Raw genomic sequence first — 23,212 nt, forward strand, 5'->3', positions numbered from 1 at the left:
CTTCGTAAACCATATAAGCATTTTCCCGTGAAATAGCCGGCCCTATTGATTTCGACGGTAACCACGTGTAGCTTTCATCAATCACGACCGTCCACGTTAGCCCACCATAACCTCGTGATAAACCGCCGTTGGATTTCATTCCAATCCGTAACGCTTATCGGATGCCCAAAGAGACAATTCCACGTGGCAGAATCCGATGAATTTGACGTGGACGGAAGGACGGGTCAATTCCAATTCCCCATATTCTCAATATTCTCACTCCCAATTCTCCAACCCATACCCCCTCACCCACATCTCGACGATATTGTGTAATTGGCCGGACTCAAAATACCAGAAATTCGGCGTGAAATTACCAACTCCTCTCACTACTCTTCTATCCGCCATTAAGCCACCATTCGGCGCTAATTCCTGCATCCCTACGCCTCGCTTTCTCCATAAAATACAAAAAGAAGCGCACCAAATCTGAAGAAAATATGGTTGTTCTTCTGCTCTACAGTTCTGTTGGATCTGCGTCACTCGATTCTCTGATTGTTGGTTCGCCGGCGGCGAGAGAGAAATTTGGGATGATGTAGGGTTAGGGGTTCGAAAGATCTTACCGATCCTGTGAAGAAACGGAAGAAATGCCCGATTTAAGGCACAAGAGAGAGGGCGCCGACTTCGATTTCGTTGTCCGCGGTAGCTTGGATGGATGCGTTAGCAGCTGCAGTTCGACACGCGGAGGTGCCGATTTGGAAGATGATGATCTGGTTGAAGATGATGCGCCTGACTTGGTCGCTCGACGGCGGCGGCGTTCCGCCCTAGAGGGTGATGACATCGCTGAATCGTCTGCTGCTGCGCGACGGCACTCACGGATCTTGAGCAGATGGGTTGCACGTCACGCAGAGGAAATGATTACTAATATCGAGCGACGGAACCGAGAGTCGGAGCTTATGGCGCTTGCCGGATTACACACGGTTTCTACCTTGGATTCGTCTTTTCTTAGGGAGTCCCGGCGATCGCCGTCGATTGTGGAGCAGCCGGTTGCTGCGAGGGCTTCGGCGATACTGCAGATGTGGCGGGAGCTGGAGGATATGTCTGGTGCGAGGGAGAGGAGGAGTGGTGCTGTTGGAGATAGGATTAGGTCGGAAAGAAGAGGGGCCACTGAGAGCAATGATAACGGCTATAGACAGTGGGATCGGGGATCACTGGGACCGAGTAACGGAGATGATAATATCGATGATGATGCTGATAGAAGCTCTAGCAGGGAGCAGTCTCCGGATCTCGGAGATGGTGAGAGGGAGAGGGTGAGGCAGATAGTTCGGGGTTGGATGGCTGAGGAAAGGATGAGGGAGTCATCGGCTCCGGACATATCCCCAAGGAATGAGAGCCCGAGATCAGAATGGCTAGGTGAGAATGAAAGGGAAAGGGTGAGGTTGGTGAGGGAGTGGGTCCAGATGTCCAGCCAACAAAGAGATGCTCGGGCAAGCAGGAGGGAGGGGCCTGATCCGAATCATAATCGTGATGGTTTTGCGATAGATCATCATAATGGGCAGGCGGAGCATGTGAGGAGGGCCTTCCTAAGGATACGGGGAAGGCAGGCTCGCCTTGACGTAATCACGAGGATGGCCAGGGAGAGGCAGCGGGAGCTTCAAGGATTATCGGAGGCGAGAGCTGTTTCAGGTTTTGCTCACCGAAGTAGGATTCAGGTCAGTGAGTCGCTTTTTATGGCTTCCGATTTCAGTATTTCTTTTATTATTTTGAACTGGAATGTATTAGTGGAGCTGTTGGCAGATGAATTGGTAAATATCAAAATTTACCGTTATTGTTTGCTATTAGAATATAAACAATTTTACGTTATTTTGTTCGACACATACCTGAATTGTAGTTTGCAATGATTTCAATTATTGCCCTATATTTTACATTGGCCGAAAGGCCTTTGTATTCAGGCCTAATACATTTTTATGTTTCTTTCACATTTATACGTCAATAAATGTTACCTTGAAACTAAACCGTTGGTGTGGCTCTTTTGATAAACTGAGCATCAACTATTAATTGGGAAGGTTCATTTTCTTTCTCTTACAATCTATAATTCTCCTACTTCCTCTACTAATACTTATTCAGTATCTTGGTCTTTATTGTTTACCATTGAGCTTGGCCTTATTCTAGCTTGCCGCACCATAGGCATTGAACCATTCGAAAATTAATCTCTCATAAATACCATGAGATCTGTTAATTGAGGGATAGGTCAATAATTATAGTTTTTGGTATGCAAAAGTAGGATTTTGTTGGGGAAAAAGAATGCCAAGTTTAGAGTGAATTTTAGAAAGGAGAAATTATCACTGATATTGATTTGAGATGGATTCATGGCGCATTCAAGGCATCCATTGCAATGCAAAATCAACGTATTTTCTCTCTCATTATTAATTTTGCTCGGGTCATTTTGAGCAAATCTTTTTCGGTGTTTGTACCATTCTCAGTTGTCACTTAATTTTTTCTATTTTGATCATAATTTATCCTCTCTTCCCTACAATTACATCATACAGACTTTCTCTGCAAGGAATTTACCTTCATGATCTTAGACAAAATTTCATCTACAGTTGATCAGTTTTTAATAGTTCTACTTGCATAACCATTCTTTTATGCATGTTTCATTTCCATATAAGCACATTTCCATCTTATTAGTTGTATTTTGCTGCATTTAACTTGTTTGAGAAGGCCACGTGTTACCTTCTGAATGGTCATATGATTTCTTTGTACACAAATAATTTTAATTTACAATTTTTTAACACTCATGTTCCTCAAGTTATCAAGAGAAATAAGCATATTATCTTGGAGAAGTCTAAGGCCGCAAAGATGACAATGAATCCTATTTTTATCATCACAACACAAAAGTTCATTCCTCTGTATAGGCTTTTATGGACAACAATTCAATCTTACATTGGGTGAATTGGAAACCTTATTGGAGCATTTTTCAACAAAATACATTCAATATGTTGTTAATTAAGATTTAGAATACTATTAATCGTAACATGTTTGAGATTCTTAGTGGGTATTTAGCACTAAAGAAATTAAGAGATCTTTTTCAATCCTCTTGTTTCCATGTGAGAAACCATTGTCAAATCTCTTACATTAAATGTGCATATATACTATAAAATCATTTGGTATGATTTGCTTTAGGATATTTTTTTTGAGTTTTGAGGAATAATGAAGATGAAAACTCAAATTCTTTACAAATCCGGTGTTATTGATGTGTAATGAGTGCGATGATTTTTTAGTGGTTATGATGATGTTTTAATCTGTATATTTCACTTGGCAACATATTTTTTTCATGTTTCTTATTGTCCATTGTTCCCAGATTTCTTATTTCGTTTCTAATTTTATCTTTGCTGATCAAAATTCAATTCCTTCAGTTAACTAGTTTGACCAATCAATGCTGTTTTTTTCACATAGCTTCTTTATTGTTATACATTTTTTAGTTGATGTTTCTGTGCTAAGACTTGACACCTGTACAGTCCGGTCATCACAGTTATGGTCTAAAGAATAACTAGTTAGAACACTATATTTTATTGGGACATTTATACAAAGAGCACTCAATTCCTATGTATTTACATATCTAACACCCTAGCTTTACCTTTTTACATTTATATAATTATACCACTCAAATCTTTTAAAATACCTATATCTTAACTTTTAGAACGTGAAATACACCTTTTCTTTCATAGCTAAGGTGGCATATGTATATGTAAAAGTGAAGTTTAGGCATTTGATATGTAAAAACATGAAATTAAATGGTATGTAATATGGAATGTTGAAATGAATGCCTTTATGCGCACGGATGCAAAGGTAACTTGGTTTGTTGAAATTGTCTTTATGTTTCCTTGCCTCTTTAAAACTTATTAAGGTTTCATGATCTTTCTATTTTTGATTCTTTGTTTTGTACTGATACCAGGTTGCTTTTGTCGTGCATAATATTTGTTTTTTTGTGAAATTTGAAGATCATGAAACTAACAATTCCTAGAAGGTTCCATTTCTTTTAATTCACATCTTTTAAATGTCTAAATTCTTTAAAAAATATTTTTTGAGATGAACAGCAACGTTCATTCTCATGAACGGATCTGAAAAGGGTATTAGCTGTACTTGCTTGCCAATCTAATGAGAATGATCTTCAGTCATTACTCAGAGGAAGATTCTTAAGAAATGGAAGCACCGAGGATGGGAGATCAATCTCTGTTGCAGCAAGAGAGTTAGGCCAACTAAGACAAGGGCATCCAGTCTCTGGCTTAAGGTACAGTTTGACTTGAAACATAATTTTTTTGCATTAATCTAGGAGTCTTTTAATATGTCATGTATTCAATTCGGCTAGGCATCAATGGCATCAGATTTTTTTTGGCTTTTATATGTAATTAATTCATTTGTGATACCTCGAGCGGTAATGAGAAAAATCCTCTTTCTTCATTTTAACTAATATTTATTCCCTTGGTATAGATAATTTGGTAAATTGCTTGATCAAGTAGCTGAGGTATGAAAGTTGTGGTTTTAAGGACTTACCTGTTGCTGACACGACTGCTTGCAACTATAATAAATAGTTTGATAAGAAGGAGAATAAACTTCTATTAGTTGCTTGAGGGAAGGCTTTCAGAAAATTGTATTAGAACTTGTGGTTATTGTTTTTCAAACTGCAAGTCCTTTGATGTAGTAGGATGTCTTAGGGTTTGAATCTTTAATGCAGATCTATTGCGAGATGCAAAGAACTCAGCAACAAAATTAAAATTTTGTAGCTATCACAAACTCTTAATTTTAACTAATATTCTTTTGTTTTGTTGAATATTGAAGTATGAAGTGAATCAATTTGGATGTCAATTAAATAGCCTTCTATTAGAAACACTGCTTAGAAATTTTGAAAGAAAGCAATGAGATGAAATCAATGGCCCTAATTGAAACTCAAATTGTATCAAACTTTAATAAATTCAATGACACAATCAATCCAATAACAAAAATTAGAGTGATTAATAAATGAAGGGAAGAAATCATCAAAATTTCAAAAATTAAACATCACACTTGCAACAAGTAGATAACCTCTTTTGAAGAATCTTCAAGTCCAACTTGGTCAGGATTTAACTCTTGAAAGCAGAAAGAATAATGCATCTAATTAGAGCTTTACTCAAAATAATTGATTGAATTTTCTGCAAGCTTAAGGGGCACCCTTATTTATAATAAAAATCTCATGGGATTTCTATTTATATATCAAATAAATTACCTCTCGAATTCACATTGGTCAACCATGAGAAAATTTTGATAGCATGGATTTAGTCGTTGAAGGTTAGATCACAATTTCACTCAAATGACTGGAAGTCCTGCATTTATCTGCAAGAAAGCTGATAATTACAGATCAACTGGAATTTTCACATCATGCAAATTTAGGATACCTGGAATTTTTTGTTGAAAGCTGCATGCAACATTATCATAGCAAAAGCTAGTATGATTTCAGAAGTCAACTACAAGGATGCCATGGAAAATGGAGATTCGAGGGTTCTGACATTGACCTGTTCGTGGAGAATGGCATGCATTAATCTCTCAATTTAAAAAAAAAAACGGCTTTGGCAAATTATTTATGTGGTTTTTGTTAAGTATACATGGGTATAACTGTCATATTTCTTGTTGAGAACTCATAATCATTACCCATAGATACATATTTCTAATTTTTAAGGTATCTTGATAGCCACCATCAATAATTGGCATGGTTTTGTCTCCCAAAATAGCTTTAAGAACTGGTTAGTATGATAATTGGAGCAATCTTTAGATGATGTGTTAAATGTGAAATTCAAAGAATAAAAAGCAAGAAGAATTCAAGATAACGGTTGATGATTTATGATATAAAATTAAGGTAGCTATATTGTAAACTAGTTTGATACGACAAGTCACTTTTATGATTTAGATGAATTAGCATCTTCTCCAATGATTTGAATTTTATTTATCTCCATTTCACATTAGTAATAGAATCGTACCTATCATACTTTTCATCAAATTTTCTATGAATATTTCCATGCAATTCATGCATATGATTGATCAATAATTCGATATGATAAAATTCTAAACTGCTTGTATGTTTCCTAATTAACACAACATTACTAATTTTTAGAGAAGGGAAATATGGGGAAAAAAAAATATTTTTTGGGTTTTATTAAATTTCATAACTAACAATGAACTAGCTTGATGTGTTTGTTTAATTGACCGATAATTGTCTCTGGTAAAAATTTTCCAATGGTGTTAATATTTATATGATAAATAATTCACTTTTGATTGACTATTTAATAGGGTGGATAATCCCCTAAATTATGTATTTTGTTTTTTTTATGGTAACTATCATCGGAAAGTACTTTGATATTTACACCTAATTTGAATTTCTCAATATGATTATTTTAATGATTTGTAAATCAAGAACGAAAATAAAAACAGGAGAAATATTATCAACGTCACAGATGCACACATAATTTTGGTTGGATTGTTAAAATGTTTTATCAATTTCAGCATGAACAAATTGTTGTTTTTTAAAAATTGGGATATATTCAGATTTTTAGGAGGATTTCAGTGAAGAAATAAATATATTTAAATTCAATTTCAAATTCAGATATTATCTTTTGCCCAATTCTTTATTCATGTTCCAGTTGAGACTCTTATGCAGATTCAGAATTTAATAAATCATTCGGGGAATCCTCTTGTAATTGTAATTCTTTTTTTGCATCTAATTTTCTTTCTCAAATATTCATGAATCACAATTTCTTTAATAAAATCAAACTTGTCCATACATGATATTTGTGTTGATGAGTTTTTGATAGAATTATTATGAAATGCTAATTATTTTTTAGAAATATTAATCAACGATATAACAAGAGGATAATATATTTTTTTTGAAATTCTAAAGCTCTGCATGATACATCGTTTATTATTATTGGTGAATTTTAGCTTAGTTTCTATTTTTTTCTCTAGTTTAAAGACTTCTAATAAAACATCAAATAATAATATTGTAATGTATACATAAATGTTTTGCTACTTGATCTTTAAAATTTAAAAATACTAAAAAACATTATTATCACCATATCTAAAGTTCTTAATGATTCTTATAGTCAATGACGTTTTTTTTTCATTTTATATTTTATATCAGCCCATATAAATTATGGTTGGTGCATGTAAGCAAAAAGCATTGAAGAAATCCTAATATAATTTGGTTTTAATTAATTAGATTTTTTGGGAATTAGACGACATTTTGAAAAAAAAACTCTGAGCTTTCTATCAAATCAAAAACTTCCTTAGAATTACACAAAATATCAAATTTGGTAAGATAATTCTTAATCTCATACTAGTTACATCGAAATTATGTAGGATCAATGTTAAATTCATTTCATTTAAATACATTAATTATCTTCACCTACTCAAACAATATATCCTGCATTTATAAGACATTTTGATCTAACCTTAGTCTCTGATTCAGAATCACATGTATGACTTTTCATGATTTAGAATTTCTAATGCATATTTATTATGAGATATAAAATAAATTTTAAAAATACATGTTAAGGCATAAATTCTTAGGGTGCATTTGGGGCGGTGGGGGGCCTGCGATGCAGCAATGTGCTGCTATTTTACCCCGTTTGGGGCGACGTTGCCGCCGCGGCGTCCCGTGGTTTACCCAAAACGCGGAAAGCTCTTCCTTACTTGTGACCTAGTTTCGTCGATCGGCTTTTTACCTTATTGTGTCCCCTTTTTACCCTATTGTGTCCCCTTTCATCTTTCTTCTTCGTAGCTCATTGTCGTCCAAGAAGATCAAAAGGTACGCTTGCTCGCCTCTCGCCGCACTACGCCTCCGACGTCGTCGAATTCCAGAACCTCGCTTACATCACTTCCGCTCTCCCATTTTCGCCCAAGTCCACATCACCTTCGTGATCGAATCCTTGAGATACAGTCCCAATTTGAGGTTGCAGGGAATTCTAGGAGGGGGTTCGCGGAGTACAGAGACAACCTGCCATAAACCATCGACCAAGGTTAGCCTGTTCGCTGCCATCCTTTGTAATAAGGCATATCCACTAGTTCTAATCAAATGTGGGCAGTTATCTACAGGGGAAAGCTTTTAGTGCCATTAACCATGGGCGAAGGTAAGCTTTTGAGGAAAAAATACACCTCTATCTTCCACCACATTAAAAATTCATCTGGTTTTCCTTGTTTTGCTATTAAGATCATACTGTTTAAATACACATTTTATTCAACAACATTACCAACGGCTGCTAGTTCAACCGGTTGTCAGTTTACAGTCTCACGAACAACATAAAGGAATCAATTGCGAACAACAATTGCCAATACGATGGGAGTGATTGCCAATTCAGGTTTCTCTTTCAGATTTTCGTAAATCCTTTCCCAACCGCAACCTTGAGGGCAAGGCTTTTATTAAAGTTAATTAGAATGAATCTAATCTTCATACATGTAGCACAAGGCTTCAAGCAATATCTTGGGTTGGATTATAAGTAATTACAAGGAAACCTTCATTCTAATCGCCAAAGCACGTCATTCGTGTTCTTATTACAATTGCTCTCACTAACAAACGGTTCATACTCCAACTCGACGTCTCTAATGCTTTCCTTCATAGAAATGTCATAGAAACTATCTATACGACTCAACCCTAATTTTTTGTAGATTCCGGGCGCCCCACCATGTTTGCCTCCTCAATAAGTTCTTTATGGCCTCATGCATCATGTTGAATGGTTTGCTACTCTATCCAAATCACCTTATTGAAATCGAATATATAATAAATATGAAATTACAAATTTAGTTCATGTACATGATTATTTTGAAAAAAGATCCCATTATGATTTTTTTAACCGCCCAAAGATTGGTTTTCATCTTGTTATTGTTGACGTATCTTTTTATGAAGGATTTATGTTGATTTCTATAAATTGCTTATTATATTATTGTTTTTTAAGAAGATAATATTTCTCTTATAAATTGTAAGTGATGCTTGTATATTATATACAATATTGCCAATTAATACAAACATTTGTTTTTAATTTCTGACCTCGAACCTAATATGATGATAAGAATCGTACACTGTCGAAAGTGATCACGAATTGATAGCATTATTGGAGGACAATTTAAAATGAGACATACATCGTTTTCATGTTATAAATATTATCATCATTATTTTACTTGTAATTTTATTAGTTTTATTTTTGTTTAGCACTTTCAATACTCACTGTTATGTGAGTTGTGTTTCTAAATTTTTGTTCAGTTTTGAAATAAATTTTTGCTTTTGAAGTATCAAATATGTGGTTGTAACAGTTTTGTTTTAAACAGCTTTACCGAATAGAGATAAAATGATTATTTTTCCAGCAATAACAGCCTTACAGTTGTTTTCACACAGTGCAACAAATAGACAGTCAACTTCCCCACTGCAACTTCTACGCAATAGCTTCTTGGGGCAGCAAGCTGTAGTTGAAAAGTTGAGAAGCTGCAGCTGTCCCAAATAGATCTGTAATTTTAACTATAGTTTATTAATTTGGTGGAAAATTGAAAATACAAAGAGAATTAATTTGGATAATAATTCATTGGTCTTTTACTAGAAACAAAGATCGCAGAACTAATTGAATTTAATGCACTTGTTGAAACCCAAATTACTACTATAAATTCAATGATCAAAATTAAATTAATTAATAAAAGTAGAAAAAGGAAGACACCAAAAGGAATAGTTCATCTCTTCTAGAGATGTTTTGGTTTCTTGCTTAAATCCCATAATTATTAGGAATAACACAAAATAAATGATTGGATTTTCTTTAAGCCTATGGCTCCTTTTTATACTAAAAATACATTTAGATTTTATTAGTTAGTAAAATTTACATTGCATTCCATTTTCATCTGACCAAATGTTACATTACACTTGGTTTACTTTACACCACAAATTGTCAAACCAAACAGCCCCTAAGTGAATTTCCCCTGCAATTTGTGTTGTTAGCTGTAGAAAATTCTGAAGCATGGAATAAGTTGAAGGACAAGGTGACAAATATAACAAAAGCCGTAAGTTTTGCATTGAAAGCAGCCGTAACTCAGTTGAAATCCGTTAATTTATGAATAAATGGAAAGCCTCATATTATGTGTCAGGATGAGGCACACAAAGAAAAGCCACAATTCTGTGCCTGAAACAGAAGCCAACAGCAGAAATCACATGGAAAATGAAAATTGGAGGCGTGGAAGCAGCTATAGATGGTAAGGAGGAAGGATATCTCAGAAGGGTTGCTATCACATTTATGCTACTGGTTCATGAGTTGTGCGTCAGGCTCTGATGCTGAAGGTCTATAAACATCAATGACTTTTTCTAGCATTATTTTTTTCACATCCAATATTGTATATGTGAATACCTAGATAGAGTTTTTTTTTTATTAAATCGAGTTTTTCTTAACACATTGTTAGTTTGCAATTAAGGTGTAATTGATCATTTTAATTTTCAGTGGCGCATTTTGCTCCTAAAAACTGTTACATGGTTTTGGTTTTGTTGTCACATGTCAATTAAGGTGTACTTTCTTTCAATTTCATCTCTAATACTATTGTTGCTGTTGTTATTTTCTTTTGCCTTTTTAAGAAATGGCTGATTTAATGCTTTAGTTTTTGTCTCATTTTATTTTTCTTTTATGGGTATAAAGTGTGATCATGCTTGCTTTGTTATTAGTTCCTTGTTAGTATTTCTTGTAACTAAATAGGTATCTCTAAACTGTTAATCTAGGGGTGGATTTCACTTCAGGTCACAGGGCATTGATGTTGGCCAGCGTAATCGTCAAGTTGACACTATTTCTAGTCCTAGTATTAGTGATTCCAGGAGCGATCAATTACATTCAACCAATGCAGGGGAGCCATCAAATTATGACCATAATCAATCTGAATCTAGAACTGAGACTGAGACCAGTGAAAACCAAGTGTCAGATATACCTCAGTTAGAAAGCAATAGACCTGTTGATGACATGGAGTGGCAAGAATCTGCTAATCAAGCTGAAATTTGGCCTGAAGAATCTTTAGAGCATGGTAGAAGGGAATGGCAGCAGTCTACAGAAGGCGACTTGAGCGAGTGGCATGATGAGGCCGAAGAAGAATCTGATAGTAACTGGCATGAAAATACAGACCAGGACTGGTTTAACAGAGCACCTGAAGATGCTGCAGATGGTCATATCCCAGAGTCAGATGATTGGCATGATAATGATTCACAGGTGACTGTGGAGAACTGGCTAGATGAACCTTCTCATCCTTCAAGAAATCAATTTGATATTCCCATTAGTAGAGTTAATAGATTTATTCAATCTGATGATGAAAATGTTTACAGTATGGAACTTAGAGAACTCTTAAGCAGGTATATATTCTTACATGTATGATGAAATTATAATTATTCCATACATGTATATTGTTAATAAAACCTACAGTGCAGTGAAGTTATTTGGCTTATTGTGTAGGAGAAGCGTTTCAAATCTTCTCCATAGCGGGTTTCGGGAGAGTTTGGACCGGTTGATACGGTCATATGTCCAACGACAAGGTCGTGCTCCACTTGACTGGGATTTACATCGAACTTCAACTCCTGAATCTCCGGAAGACATGGATCAACAAAGGGAAGATATGGACCAGCAGAGAGATGATCGTAGAGATGACCGAGAGGATAATGCTGTTAGGCCTCCTGTTGTCATACCATCTCCACCTGTGCCACCACGACAGCCGCTTTGGCATTCTGTACTCTATCGTAACAGCTGGAATAGACGGAACATGCATCGAACTGATATTGTGCGTTTTGTTCACACTATAAGCTTCATCAAACCTGAATTCAACACAATTACATTCACCCATTCAAACTCTTATGAATATTTGAACCTGCAAACTTAGATAAAAAAATAAATAAAACTTCTTTTACCATCATTTTGTTTGCATTTTTCTAACATATTTGGTTGTAAAAGCTTATGTGCTTGTGCTTTAGCTATGCATCTGCATGACCCATTGTAGTTTTCTGCTGGTTTCTTTAAAAATGTGATTTATTATTATTATTTTTTTCAAAGTAGACATTTTTCAATTGGTCTCATTATCTGCGCCAAGTAATAGGGTATTTTTTTTTATCGCAGGAATGGGATGCCATCAATGATATAAGAGCTGAATTGGTAAGACTTCAGCAAGGAATGAGTAATATGCAGAGAATGCTTGAGGCTTGCATGGATATGCAGTTGGAGCTACAGCGTTCAGTTAGACAGGAGGTTTCTGCAGCTTTAAATCGCTCTCAAGGGGGAGAAGGTCAGTCATGTAGTCTCTTATACTTAGATTGGGCGTTTGAATTTAGAGTGAGAAACAAGGAATCTGAAAGAAAGCGAACACTTATTTTTTTTAGGAGTTTGAAATGAAAGAAAAGAAATAGAAACTGATGAAAAACTTTCTTTTAGATTGAGGAATTAGTTTTAAAAAAAACTCACACAAGTATAAACTGTTCTTTTTTTTTTTAACAGAGGATCAAATGTTTAATCCCTCTGAATTCTAACCTCTATCTTTTTTCTGATGATTCTTTATAAATTAAATTTCAAAATAGTCTATCTATTATTCACTTGTGGCTAATTAAGTTCCATAATATTATATTTCTCTAATTTAGTCTTTTGATTATCGAAAATTGATTCAAAATGATCTCTTATGTAGAAATTTTGATACAAAATTAATTCCAGTTTAGTCCATCAATTATATAAAATTGATACCAATTTAGTCTTTAAGGAACCATATTGGTTTAATTTAGTATAAGTTCAGGGACTATATCAGAAATATGTGGCTAAATTAGGTACATATAAATTTTGGCCCATTATGTGTATATGTCAAATTGATTAAAAATTATTCTTACTTCTATTTATTTCAAATTTCATCTACTTTAAGAGTAGTTTTTTTTTTCCCCCCTTTTCTTTTTAAATGTTTTTTTTCTATTCACCTGATTTTATTTCCTTCTCTCAACTTCCAATTAGAGTGTTGTGAACTTGTGATTAGGCCTTCATTATTTTTACTTAATTATTATTTTTTTTTAAATTGATCATGCAGTTCGTTTCAACTTTAACATGTCAACAAAATGTTTCTATTAATAATTTTTTCCTAGATGATTGATGGGATTTGAGAGCAATTGTTAGAATTATTATCCATTGCTAACCTGTCATAAGTTCAAATCACACAATAATATATATATATATATATATATATATATATTATGTGGGATGAGATTGTCATGTTATGAGCAAGATTTTGATTATGACATTAATCATAAACTTAAGGTAGAATTCCTTTTGACTGTCACTTCGATTAGAAAGTAGTCATAGATTTGCTCATGTTTATGGATCGATGATTCAATTGGACGATGATATGTGTAGTTAAACTAGTTATATTTGTCTGCATGAAATTAATAAGCATGCAAAGAACCATTGGGTGAACTTAGAGTGACAATTCCACTGCTGGGTTCATCCACCTTCCCTTCTTCCAAGATGAATTTCTTGATGGGCAATGCTTAGATTTCTTTAATGTAAACCTATATGTCACAAGTTTGAATCACATGATAACATATCTATAATGTGTTGTTGGTTTTATTTTTGTTTAAAAGGGTTTTGATTTTAATGAGTAATATGTCATCTCGAAAAATGATAATCTCTCTTAATAATGAGTTCAATTATTCAAACAAAAAAATTTTAGATATTTGCTTGGTTTGCGAAAATACTAATAGATCTTTCTTATATCTAATCTGAATATTAAATAAGATTTAGATTGTCTAGGTTATTAATCTCATATAGGTGCAAGTCCCTATAGTTATTTACATCTTAAACGTGGGAAATCACTTAAAAAAATTCTGGATTAAGTTTGAGGCTATGTCAATAAATTATAAAGTTTAGTTTCCACGATTGATTATATGAAAATCAGTTGAGAAAGACTTAATGCAGAACAATTATTTTTGGAACCCTAAATAATGAAAAGTAGGAGATGCAAAAGATACCTGGGAAATCTCAGTGACATCTCAACTATCTTATGGTTTGACTTTATACTTTTGAAAGGGAAGTTATTTAATGTTTCAATCCTCACATTTTAGTTAGAAATTTAGGACTTATATCTCACAATATAAGATTGTGAGAAAGCCTAAGAAGGTCAAGATTAACGACGTGCTAGGCGATTATTCTCAAAATCCTAAAACGAAGACGATTTCTACCGAAAGAAGTGAAACATCGAAACATAGTCTAAATAAAGAAGGCACACACAAAACAATGCAGAATAAACTTACAACCTTGTCTGGAGAGGATAGTCAATCAAAACTTTTATGTCTGACTTGTTAATCAACTTCATTTGAAATATCGTTGATAGTTTAGTTAAGGTTCATCATTCACTTCATATTTCATCTTCTTTCAAATATTACAGATGTTGATAGTTGATTGACCACAACACCTCTTAATTCTATATAAGAAAAACGATGACTCGTAAGAGAATAAACCTATGTGAACTATAACAACCTATAAAAAGACAGTCTACTGGTTTTAACCAATGTCTAACGAGCAATCAACAATTACAATCTATCTACTCCTATGATGTCTAGAGGTTTAAAGTGAAGTGTGATGAAGTTAGTTTGTTTTTTATTTAAGACAACCCTTTCAAAATGCCCATGGCTTTATGTTGTTGCGGAGTTTCTTGGTTCATGATCTACTTAGCTCAGAGAGATAGTCAAACCTACTCCGACCAGAAGAATCTTGTCAGCAACCATGAGTTGCATTATCCAACCAATTTTCGTAGACCTGGGTAGGGGGGTTAAAGTTGCGTTTGGTAACGTTGGTTCATTAAGAGTTCACTTTAAATTTTTAGTATCTTTCGGATTTTAAGAAGTTAAAAATTTTTGTTGCCCATGACTTCTCAGCAGATTTTATTTTTATAGTTTTTATTTTTGGAGTAATTAAATTCAATTTTCCTTAAGATTTTGTTAAAAGAAATTATTTTAGTTAGATTTAACCAATCTATAGAATCCTTGAGATTTTCTAAGAGATGTTCGAAATTAAATTTCAAACATCTTCCATAATTTTCCAGTTGTTCTAAATTTCACTTAAAATTCGTATGAACTGGTTTATATATTTGCTGAATTGAATACTTTGATATCATATGGAATTTGTTATTATGTCATTGTTATTTCTTTATTGGCTTCCTCTTTGCTTATATTTTTATTGATAAAGATTTCATTTGATATTAGTTTTTATAGTAAATGTTATTTTTGGATTTTTAGTTCTTCTCTGTTCGTCTGATTCATGGGTAAATATCTTAATTATTCGCATTTTTTTGAAGTTTTTGTTCACAAAGGTATAGTTGTAAGTTTGTTGTTTTGACCTAAATCATCTTTGTTTTGATTTGAAAGTTATTTATCATGTTACATTTTGTCTCACTATGTGGTTTGAACTAGGTTGAATTTTTGAATATTTTTGATAGAGAAAATGATATGTTTACAATTTTGAGATAGTTGCAAATGTTCTTTTAATTACCTTTATGAATTTCAAACTTATTAAGTATTTGTTGTTTTGTCGATTAATGATTATTTGAATTTAAATCTTATAAATTTTAAATTTCAAATATCCGTTTCTGGGTAGCTTTTGCGATCGCCTAATGCTTCAACCACAACTGGATTTTCCTCGCAAAGACGTACAAAGAAATTTGTATGAGAATTCAATTTAATATAGGACCAACAAAAGTGCATTCAATGTCAAAAAATTAAGATGAGAAGTTTAACACATGCAAATTTAAGTGTTAGGTATGTAGGCACATAAATGCTACACGGTAGATTTGTAAGCTTGTGTATTTGAGTGTTAATTTGAATCTATAAGAATTAAATGATATGTTTATAAATCTAAACGATTTCAGTAAATACAAGCAGATTTTCAGAAAAGTTTAAGTGATGGTTGTGTCAAACTCAAACAAATATTATGTGAGCTTCAGCTATTGCTTGAGAGTTGAAATCACACGAACTTTTAGCAAAGTTTGCAGGTTTTGAAGGCTTGCTTGGGGGCTGTTTAGGTGCTGAAATGTGACAAGTTTCAATTGAGTTTGGGACTGTTTATGTGTAAGTTTGGAGCTGGTTTAGAATAGGATTTCAACCTATTTGGAGAGTGATTTCAGCAAGGTTTAGTGGTTGTTTGATAGTAGAATTTGAGAAATTTTGAGGCTATTTTGTTTCAGAATTTGCAATGGCAAGCTTTTTCAATTCAATTCAATTAGATTGATTTACATACATTCCACCAAATTCTTATGTTGTTACATATCTAGCACCTAAATTTTGTTGTCTACATTTAAACCATTCAAGTCTTTCTTATCACAAACTACTTTTTTAACTTGAAATTGAGATGCATCTTTTCATACATGAGGTGGTATGTTTGTAAAAATTGAAGCTTAGGTGTTAGATATGTAGAAACAAAGTCTAGATATAGATAACAAGTTATGTATCCTTGAATATTAGGCGAATATCCAATTAAAAGCTTGCAATAATAATAATTTGGAGGATGACATGCGTTATAGAAAAAAGTGGTATGTCTGTATATCTTCCTAAATAATATGATCATTTTGTACAGTTCCTCGATAATGATTTTTGAATTTTACAAACGAGCATGAATATATTTATCAGTCAACATAAGTCAAACTTGACTTTGGTTACTTACAAGAAGTAAAAGGTTGAAGTTTTGTAACTAATATCGTATTAATATGATATTAATATAAGATAATATAATGAGAAAAATGTATGATGCGCCACCAGAGCTACATCCATATCAATTAGAATTTATGAAGCAATTCTTCTGCCACCAAAGTTAGCATACTCTATTTAAACTAACCTTGTAATCTTATTTATGTAAATAGAGTATGAAAGATTTACCCACATACTACTCAATTCTCATGCGTTTAAATTATATATGGTTCACCTTGTAAAATGGCAACATATCAAAGTAGAATTTAATGAATCATGAAAATTATTTTGGAATTTAATAAACATAAAATCAACATCTATAATATATATACTTTGATAATGCACACATGTATGTGTGTGTGTCTATATATATATAATGAATTAATTAATCAGAATATATTTATTCATGTATTATATATATAATATTTAAAAGATTTAAAAGAATTTGAATTTTGGAGGGTTTGAAAACTGATTTTAAACTTGGCCAATTTGAAAATAATTTGCGTGCCTGCGCGTGCGCATGTCTATATATATATATATTGTTTGAAACTTAATTTAGACATAGTATGACATCAATAAATTATGATATTTTCAGCCAATATAAATTTTTGAAAGATTTGAGGCAATGCAATAAATTACCTTCTGTGGATTTAGGGGGGAAGGGGGAAAGTGTGGCCACGGGCCTTTGATAGGATTTGTCGGATTTGTAGCTAGTATTATACAATGTTTTCTTTGCTATCCAACTTGTTGGATCCAAGTGGACATATTCCTCTACTGATCTTGCAACTTGTTTTTTCTCTCAACTTCTAGTATTCAAAGTTTTCGTTGCCATTAATTCAAGTTTAGGATTTATAGCTCAATGAAGATGAAGAAATGTAAGTGGTTTAGCATATTCATTTCGTTATGTCAATGAATGAGAATGTTGGTAAAAAGATATGGCTAATGGCTAATAATCAATAGATTATGAGCAAGTTTTACTTGACTTTTACTTGCATTTTCAGGTTTAGATCGGTTTGAACTTAACTTGTACTTCTGTTAATTTTGTATCCAGCTGTCTCATCTTCAAATCCCTCAAATTTTGGGTTGATTCAAATGTTACTCGATTTCTGCATGACTCAGATTTCTGCATGACTCAAATATATTTTTCCGTAAACTCAAATTTTAAAAATATAAGCTTCGGTGTGGAATTGAATGATCACCTTTTACATGAGCTACAAAATAATTATCTATGTTATATCATATCTAATTATTATATACAATGATTTCAAATCAAACAGAATTGAATTTTGAGCAAGTGATTTTTGACCAAAACATGGCTCAATGAGTTGATTTTGATTCGAGTTAAAAATCAATATAATTTTGGGTTTTGGATATTTGGATCACTCCCGAATAAGGATATAACCTCTAGTATAATCTTTATGTTTTGGCTGTTAAAATTTAGAATTCTTTGCTGTGTATTGTTCAATGATGGGATATAATGGAGAGCTAGATGACAATCTGTAAAGCTTTATTATGGCCAACCATTTTGTGATATCTAAGCATCATGCTGTAAGTGGTAGTTTATAACTAAGTTGTGTGGAGGAAATAAGATGATTGTATAGTAAAAACAAGAAGGAATAAAGTAAAGAATACTTATTATATTAGCGAGTTATTATATAGTAGGCATTAATCAATGATCCATGTGGTTAGGACATGTTCAATGACAAACATAAAATTCGTATAGAACAATTAGGAAAGTAGGAGATTCACTAACGGTTGTTATGGATGGTTCAAAAGGATTGTCAAATAATCAATATAACTCGTTCAAAACTAAACAAAATTGTGGTTTGATAAAGTGTGAAATTTTAGGTTTTGCATCTTTAGAATTTTCTTTTTTACCCTGCATCACAACTTTGTACATGCATGGAAGTTCATGATGAATAAAGCCAAATGTTGAATAAGTCCGATTAATCATTGAGAAGATGAGAAGATGGCAGCAACTAGTAGCAGAAACCAATTGGACACAAAAACCACCAGAAGATGAACAATTGCCAAATTAAGGCATGCAGTAGGGGGCACGCTATTGAATTTTGGAGGATGGCCTTTTTCTTAATTTTGGGCAGCTTATCAAGGTAGCTTATCAAGGTATTTATCTAAGTTAGTGCTCTCTTAGAGCAGTCTCTCATAATGTTTAGGATATGTAGCTCAAAGAAGATGAAGACTGTTAAGTTTAATTGGTTTAAGCATATTCAATTTGTTTTGTGAAAAAAATAGAATGCTGGTAAAAGAAAAGGCTAGTAACAAATAGTGTCCATACAAGTTCTGCTCAACTTTTTCTTGCATTTATCAAGTTTCAATTTGTTCGAACTTAATGTGAAATCATTTTGATTTTGAATCCAATTGTTAAATCACTCGAATTTTTGGTAAACTCAAAATATTTAACAAAATATAAGCTTTGGTGATGAATTGAAATTTCAGCTTTTACATGAACTACAAAACAACCAATTGGACAAATATTTACTTCTATCTTGGTTATGTCAAATCGAATTATCATATATGACGATTTCAACTCAAAGAATATTGAATTTTGATTGAGCGATTTTAGACCGAAACTTGACTTGTAAGTTTGATTTGAATTTGATTTAACATGTAATCGATCTAATTTTGAGTATTAGATATTTGTACGACTCCTGAATGAGGATAAAGTGTTAAGATTTGGTTGTTAAAATTTGGAAATGTTTAATGTGTCTTGTTCAATGGGGAGCTAGATGACAATTTATAAAGCTAATATTATGGCCGCAACCATGTTGTGAGATCTGAGCATCATGCTCTAAGTGTTAGTTGATAACCAAGTTGGGTGTAGGAAATGCGAATGGTAAAATAACTTTTAGTAAATTCAAGAAGAATAAATTAAATAATGCATATATATTAATGAGTTTATTATATAATAGGTATTACTTAAAGATCCACGTGGTTGGGACACTTTCAATGGAACAATAAGCAAAATTAAATGAAAATTGTGGATTAATAACGAGGATTTGAAATAGTGAGGATAAGCCTGATAATGATAATAATAATGATATACTTTAGTAATACTTTTGGAGTTAGTGGATTTTATGCAGTTAGCTCTCTGTCCTCTATATTTCATAGTAGAATTGTTTTTATGCGAATTAAAGTTTCTTATACCGTAAATATTTTGGTTGAGATATGACTTGTTTCATCATGTTGGTTCGGCTGATGTATCCAAGTGGACTACTGTATGTTTTATACTTGGGATCTTTATCTTCTATTTCGACCTTAATTGTAATTGATGTAAGCGTGTTCAATGTATTATACAGAAGAATGAGTGCAGCTTAAAGATAAGGCTAATAGGCATTAGAGTTTGAGCAAGTTTTTCTCTACCTGTACATGAACTTAATCAAATTCGAACTTAAAAATCAATTTAATTTTGAATCCAGCTATCTCGTCTTGAAATCACTTGAATTTTGGGTCGGCTCAAATGAAAATCATTCAATTTGAAGGCCTCTGAAATCTATTTTTAGCAAACTCAAATTGTTAAGGAATATAAGCTTTGTGTAGGAAATGGACCTTTTTACATGAGCTGCAAAATAACAACCAAATAGACAAATATTTGCTCGACTATGCTATATCAAATTTAATTATTATACATGATGCTTTTTCAAATCAAACCGAATTAAATTTCGATCTGAGCTATTTTAGATCTTAAGTGTTTCATGTGTATTGTTTGATAATAGGATATGATGAAAAGCTAAATGACACAATTTACAAGGCTATTATTGGGCCAGCTGTGTTTTGAGATTCGTGCATCATGCATTAAGTAATAGTGGATAACTAAGTTGAGAGTATGACTTATTTTTATCAGGTTTGTGCGAAGATTGGGCGGCAGATGGATCCAAATGGACTAACGTGAAGAATGGGACGTGCTGTATTTGTTGCGATGTTCACATTGACTCGCTTTTGTACAGGTTTTCCTGATCTTCCCTATTTCTTTGATTCTTGCTTCTTTATTATACTTGGCATGCAAGAGGAGGAGAAAAGTCTTCTAATATTTAGCAGACAATTAATAGTTATTAGATAAATGATTAAAATAGAAAAGACATACAATAATTTAACCCTCAAAATCATAATTTTGACATGTTGTGTATTATCAGCGCTCATGACGATTTATTTCTCTCTGAGAAGGTGAACCTTTTTTATTTATGGGTTATTTGCATGCATACTACATAATTTTTATATATTTACGTTTGTAACCCAAACTTTCATATTTACATGCATAGCACTCAAATCTTTAGTATGATATCCAAATTATCACTATTAATTACATTTTGGAACTGAAATACACTTTTTCATACCTAAATTTATGAAACTAAAGTGTTTGACATGTAAATTTTTCTTTATTCCTTTAATGGGGGCATTTACATACATACCACCTAGCCCTATGTATTTACATATTCAACACCTAAACTTTTCTTTTTTACATTGATACTCACATATCGAGTGGTATGTATGTAAATCTTCCTTTATTTAAAGGCACTCTCAAAGTTAAATGGGCGATGAATTTCTGATACATATGCATTCCTGATTTCTGGCTGTTAGCAGATGCGGGCACATGTGCACCTGTTCCAAATGCGCCAATGAGCTGGTTCGAAATGGAGGTAAATGTCCTCTTTGCCGTGCACCGATTATTGAAGTGATTCGAGCGTATTCCATACTGTAACATAAATTCATAGAAAATTGATTTTTAAAGGTTAAAAAAAGAAGGAAGAGGGTATATAAGCAAAAAAAAAAAAAAAATAAGTTGTTTTGGGTGGTGTTTGAGATTTTTGTCTACAGGAAGAGTTGGCTTATAGTTCTTCTGGGCTGTATTTATTATTAGTCTGCCATCCATTTTTTTTTTTCTTTATTTGCCGCCTGTCCATAATATTATAAAACAATTTATAATATTTTATTTGTACGATGAAATAACATTGTAGCATTCGTTCTTCTGCTAGACGTTACAGAAGAGGGAAATTAATGAAAGAAATGAATTCTTTTGTTTAAAAATTAGGCCGTAACACACACATCATTGTAATTTGTTTTGTCGCCATGTCCATTTTCAGTGTTCTTATTGAGAAGAACTGTCACGTATAATGAAATGTTTGAAATCATAACTCAGGATGTTGCATAATTTATGTGAATTGCTAAAATAATCATGAATATTTGTATGAGTTTCACTTAGTCTGAGAGTTTATGGTTAACTCTGTAAGTTAGGGCTGAATTAATTTTGTAGTTCTATCTTAAAAAATGTGAAAGGTTTGAGGGGTATAAATAAAAATAAATAAATAAATTTGGGTGTTAGGTATGCAGGTGCGTGGTAAATCTCATAAATCTTAAATCAATAAATTTTCATAACGCTAAAATTTAAGAATTCTTTGATGCAACATATATAAAATTTATTTAAACTTTTAAGAAATTGTTTTACTATTTATTTTAGAGTGTAAATAAAAATTAAAATATTATTTTAAAATTAATTATTAATGATAGAAATTTTAAAATGTATATATAAACTCTGGTGGCACCGAACTGTTGAGCTATAGATTTTTAATATTAGCTCTTAAGATGCTCACTCCATTGTCAATAAATGTATAGACATATTAGTGTGAATTCACAAATAATTATTCTTAGTAGTGATCAAATATCCTCAATTTTGTGTGATTATAATTGAATCGAACTTCTTCGAGTGACACTACATACCTATAAAATCTAGATGCCAACCACCGTCGCCACTATAGTTGACATGTTCATGTCATATACTTTTAAACTTAAAATTTATTATTCATGATTGCCAATAATTTTTTTTATTTAATTAAAAGTTTGTTCGATAAGTAGATATCACACAATGTCAAAGTAATGGTAAGTTGTTCTTTGTTTTTTTGGAAGATTTACAAATGTGCTGGTTAATTTATTTGTAATTCCATTTTTAAACCTAAACTTCAACTTCTCCATGTATAACATTTTGCACATATATGAGATTTGAGGAAAGCGTTGGGTTAGAGAACTAACCTGCCCGAATTTTTTTTGGGGCATAAATATAAAAAAATAATGTTTAGTATGTAAATACTAATTTCTATGTATTTACAAAAGCATTCCGTTCCATTTTGGCGACTTCATATGGCGAATGAATCCTAACGAGCGACAGCCAGCTTGCGACATCACGGCAGATGCCAGCGACGGCGTCACCACCGGAAAACCGCAGAGCAAACAACTGAGGCAAATGCAAATCCACTCCTCGCCGAGCGGGACACGCACCTTCTCCCTTCTTCCGACGTCGAGTGCCAAACAGAACACTCGCCATTGCTCAACCTCCCAAGTTTTTTTCCCTTTACCGAGTGTAGAACGGGAGGAGAGCTAGCAGTCTTCTTTCCGGCATCGACGAATATGCTCGCCGGTGGCAGAGGAGGCGGAGGCAGAGACGGTTCATCGGTAGAGGCAGGACAGATGAGTTTGGGAAAGAGGTAGTTGATGATG

General features: G+C 33.0%; 1 protein-coding gene across 2 annotated transcripts; it reads left to right on the plus strand.

Annotated features, from left to right (window-relative positions):
- Positions 1-291: 291 nt before the first annotated feature.
- On the plus strand, positions 292-21,570 carry LOC110023058. Of its 2 annotated transcripts, none has more exons than XM_020722283.1 (7): positions 292-1,685; positions 4,149-4,264; positions 10,760-11,359; positions 11,460-11,781; positions 12,114-12,279; positions 20,568-20,670; positions 21,305-21,570. In XM_020722283.1, exons 1-7 carry the CDS (start codon positions 621-623, stop codon positions 21,420-21,422), a joined length of 2,490 nt encoding a protein of 829 aa, XP_020577942.1. In that variant the 5' UTR covers positions 292-620; the 3' UTR covers positions 21,423-21,570. The 2 variants fall into 2 exon arrangements, with proteins under 2 accessions (XP_020577942.1, XP_020577934.1); XM_020722275.1 differs by having other exon boundaries at positions 293-1,685; positions 10,742-11,359.
- Positions 21,571-23,212: the final 1,642 nt, after the last annotated feature.

Source organism: Phalaenopsis equestris, unplaced genomic scaffold, assembly GCF_001263595.1.
Source record: "Phalaenopsis equestris unplaced genomic scaffold, ASM126359v1 Scaffold000002, whole genome shotgun sequence".
Taxonomy (NCBI): Eukaryota; Viridiplantae; Streptophyta; class Magnoliopsida; order Asparagales; family Orchidaceae; genus Phalaenopsis; species Phalaenopsis equestris.

What these genes read in the sequence shown, in the direction of transcription:
- LOC110023058 (XM_020722275.1), top strand. Translation starts at nt 621, where the DNA reads ATGCCCGATTTAAGGCACAAGAGAGAGGGCGCCGACTTCGATTTCGTT. An exon ending in CATCCAGTCTCTGGCTTAAG is followed by an intron (nt 4,265 to 10,741) that starts GTACAGTTTGAC and finishes CTGTTAATCTAG; the next exon opens with GGGTGGATTTCACTTCAGGT. An exon ending in TCGCTCTCAAGGGGGAGAAG is followed by an intron (nt 12,280 to 20,567) that starts GTCAGTCATGTA and finishes TATTTTTATCAG; the next exon opens with GTTTGTGCGAAGATTGGGCG.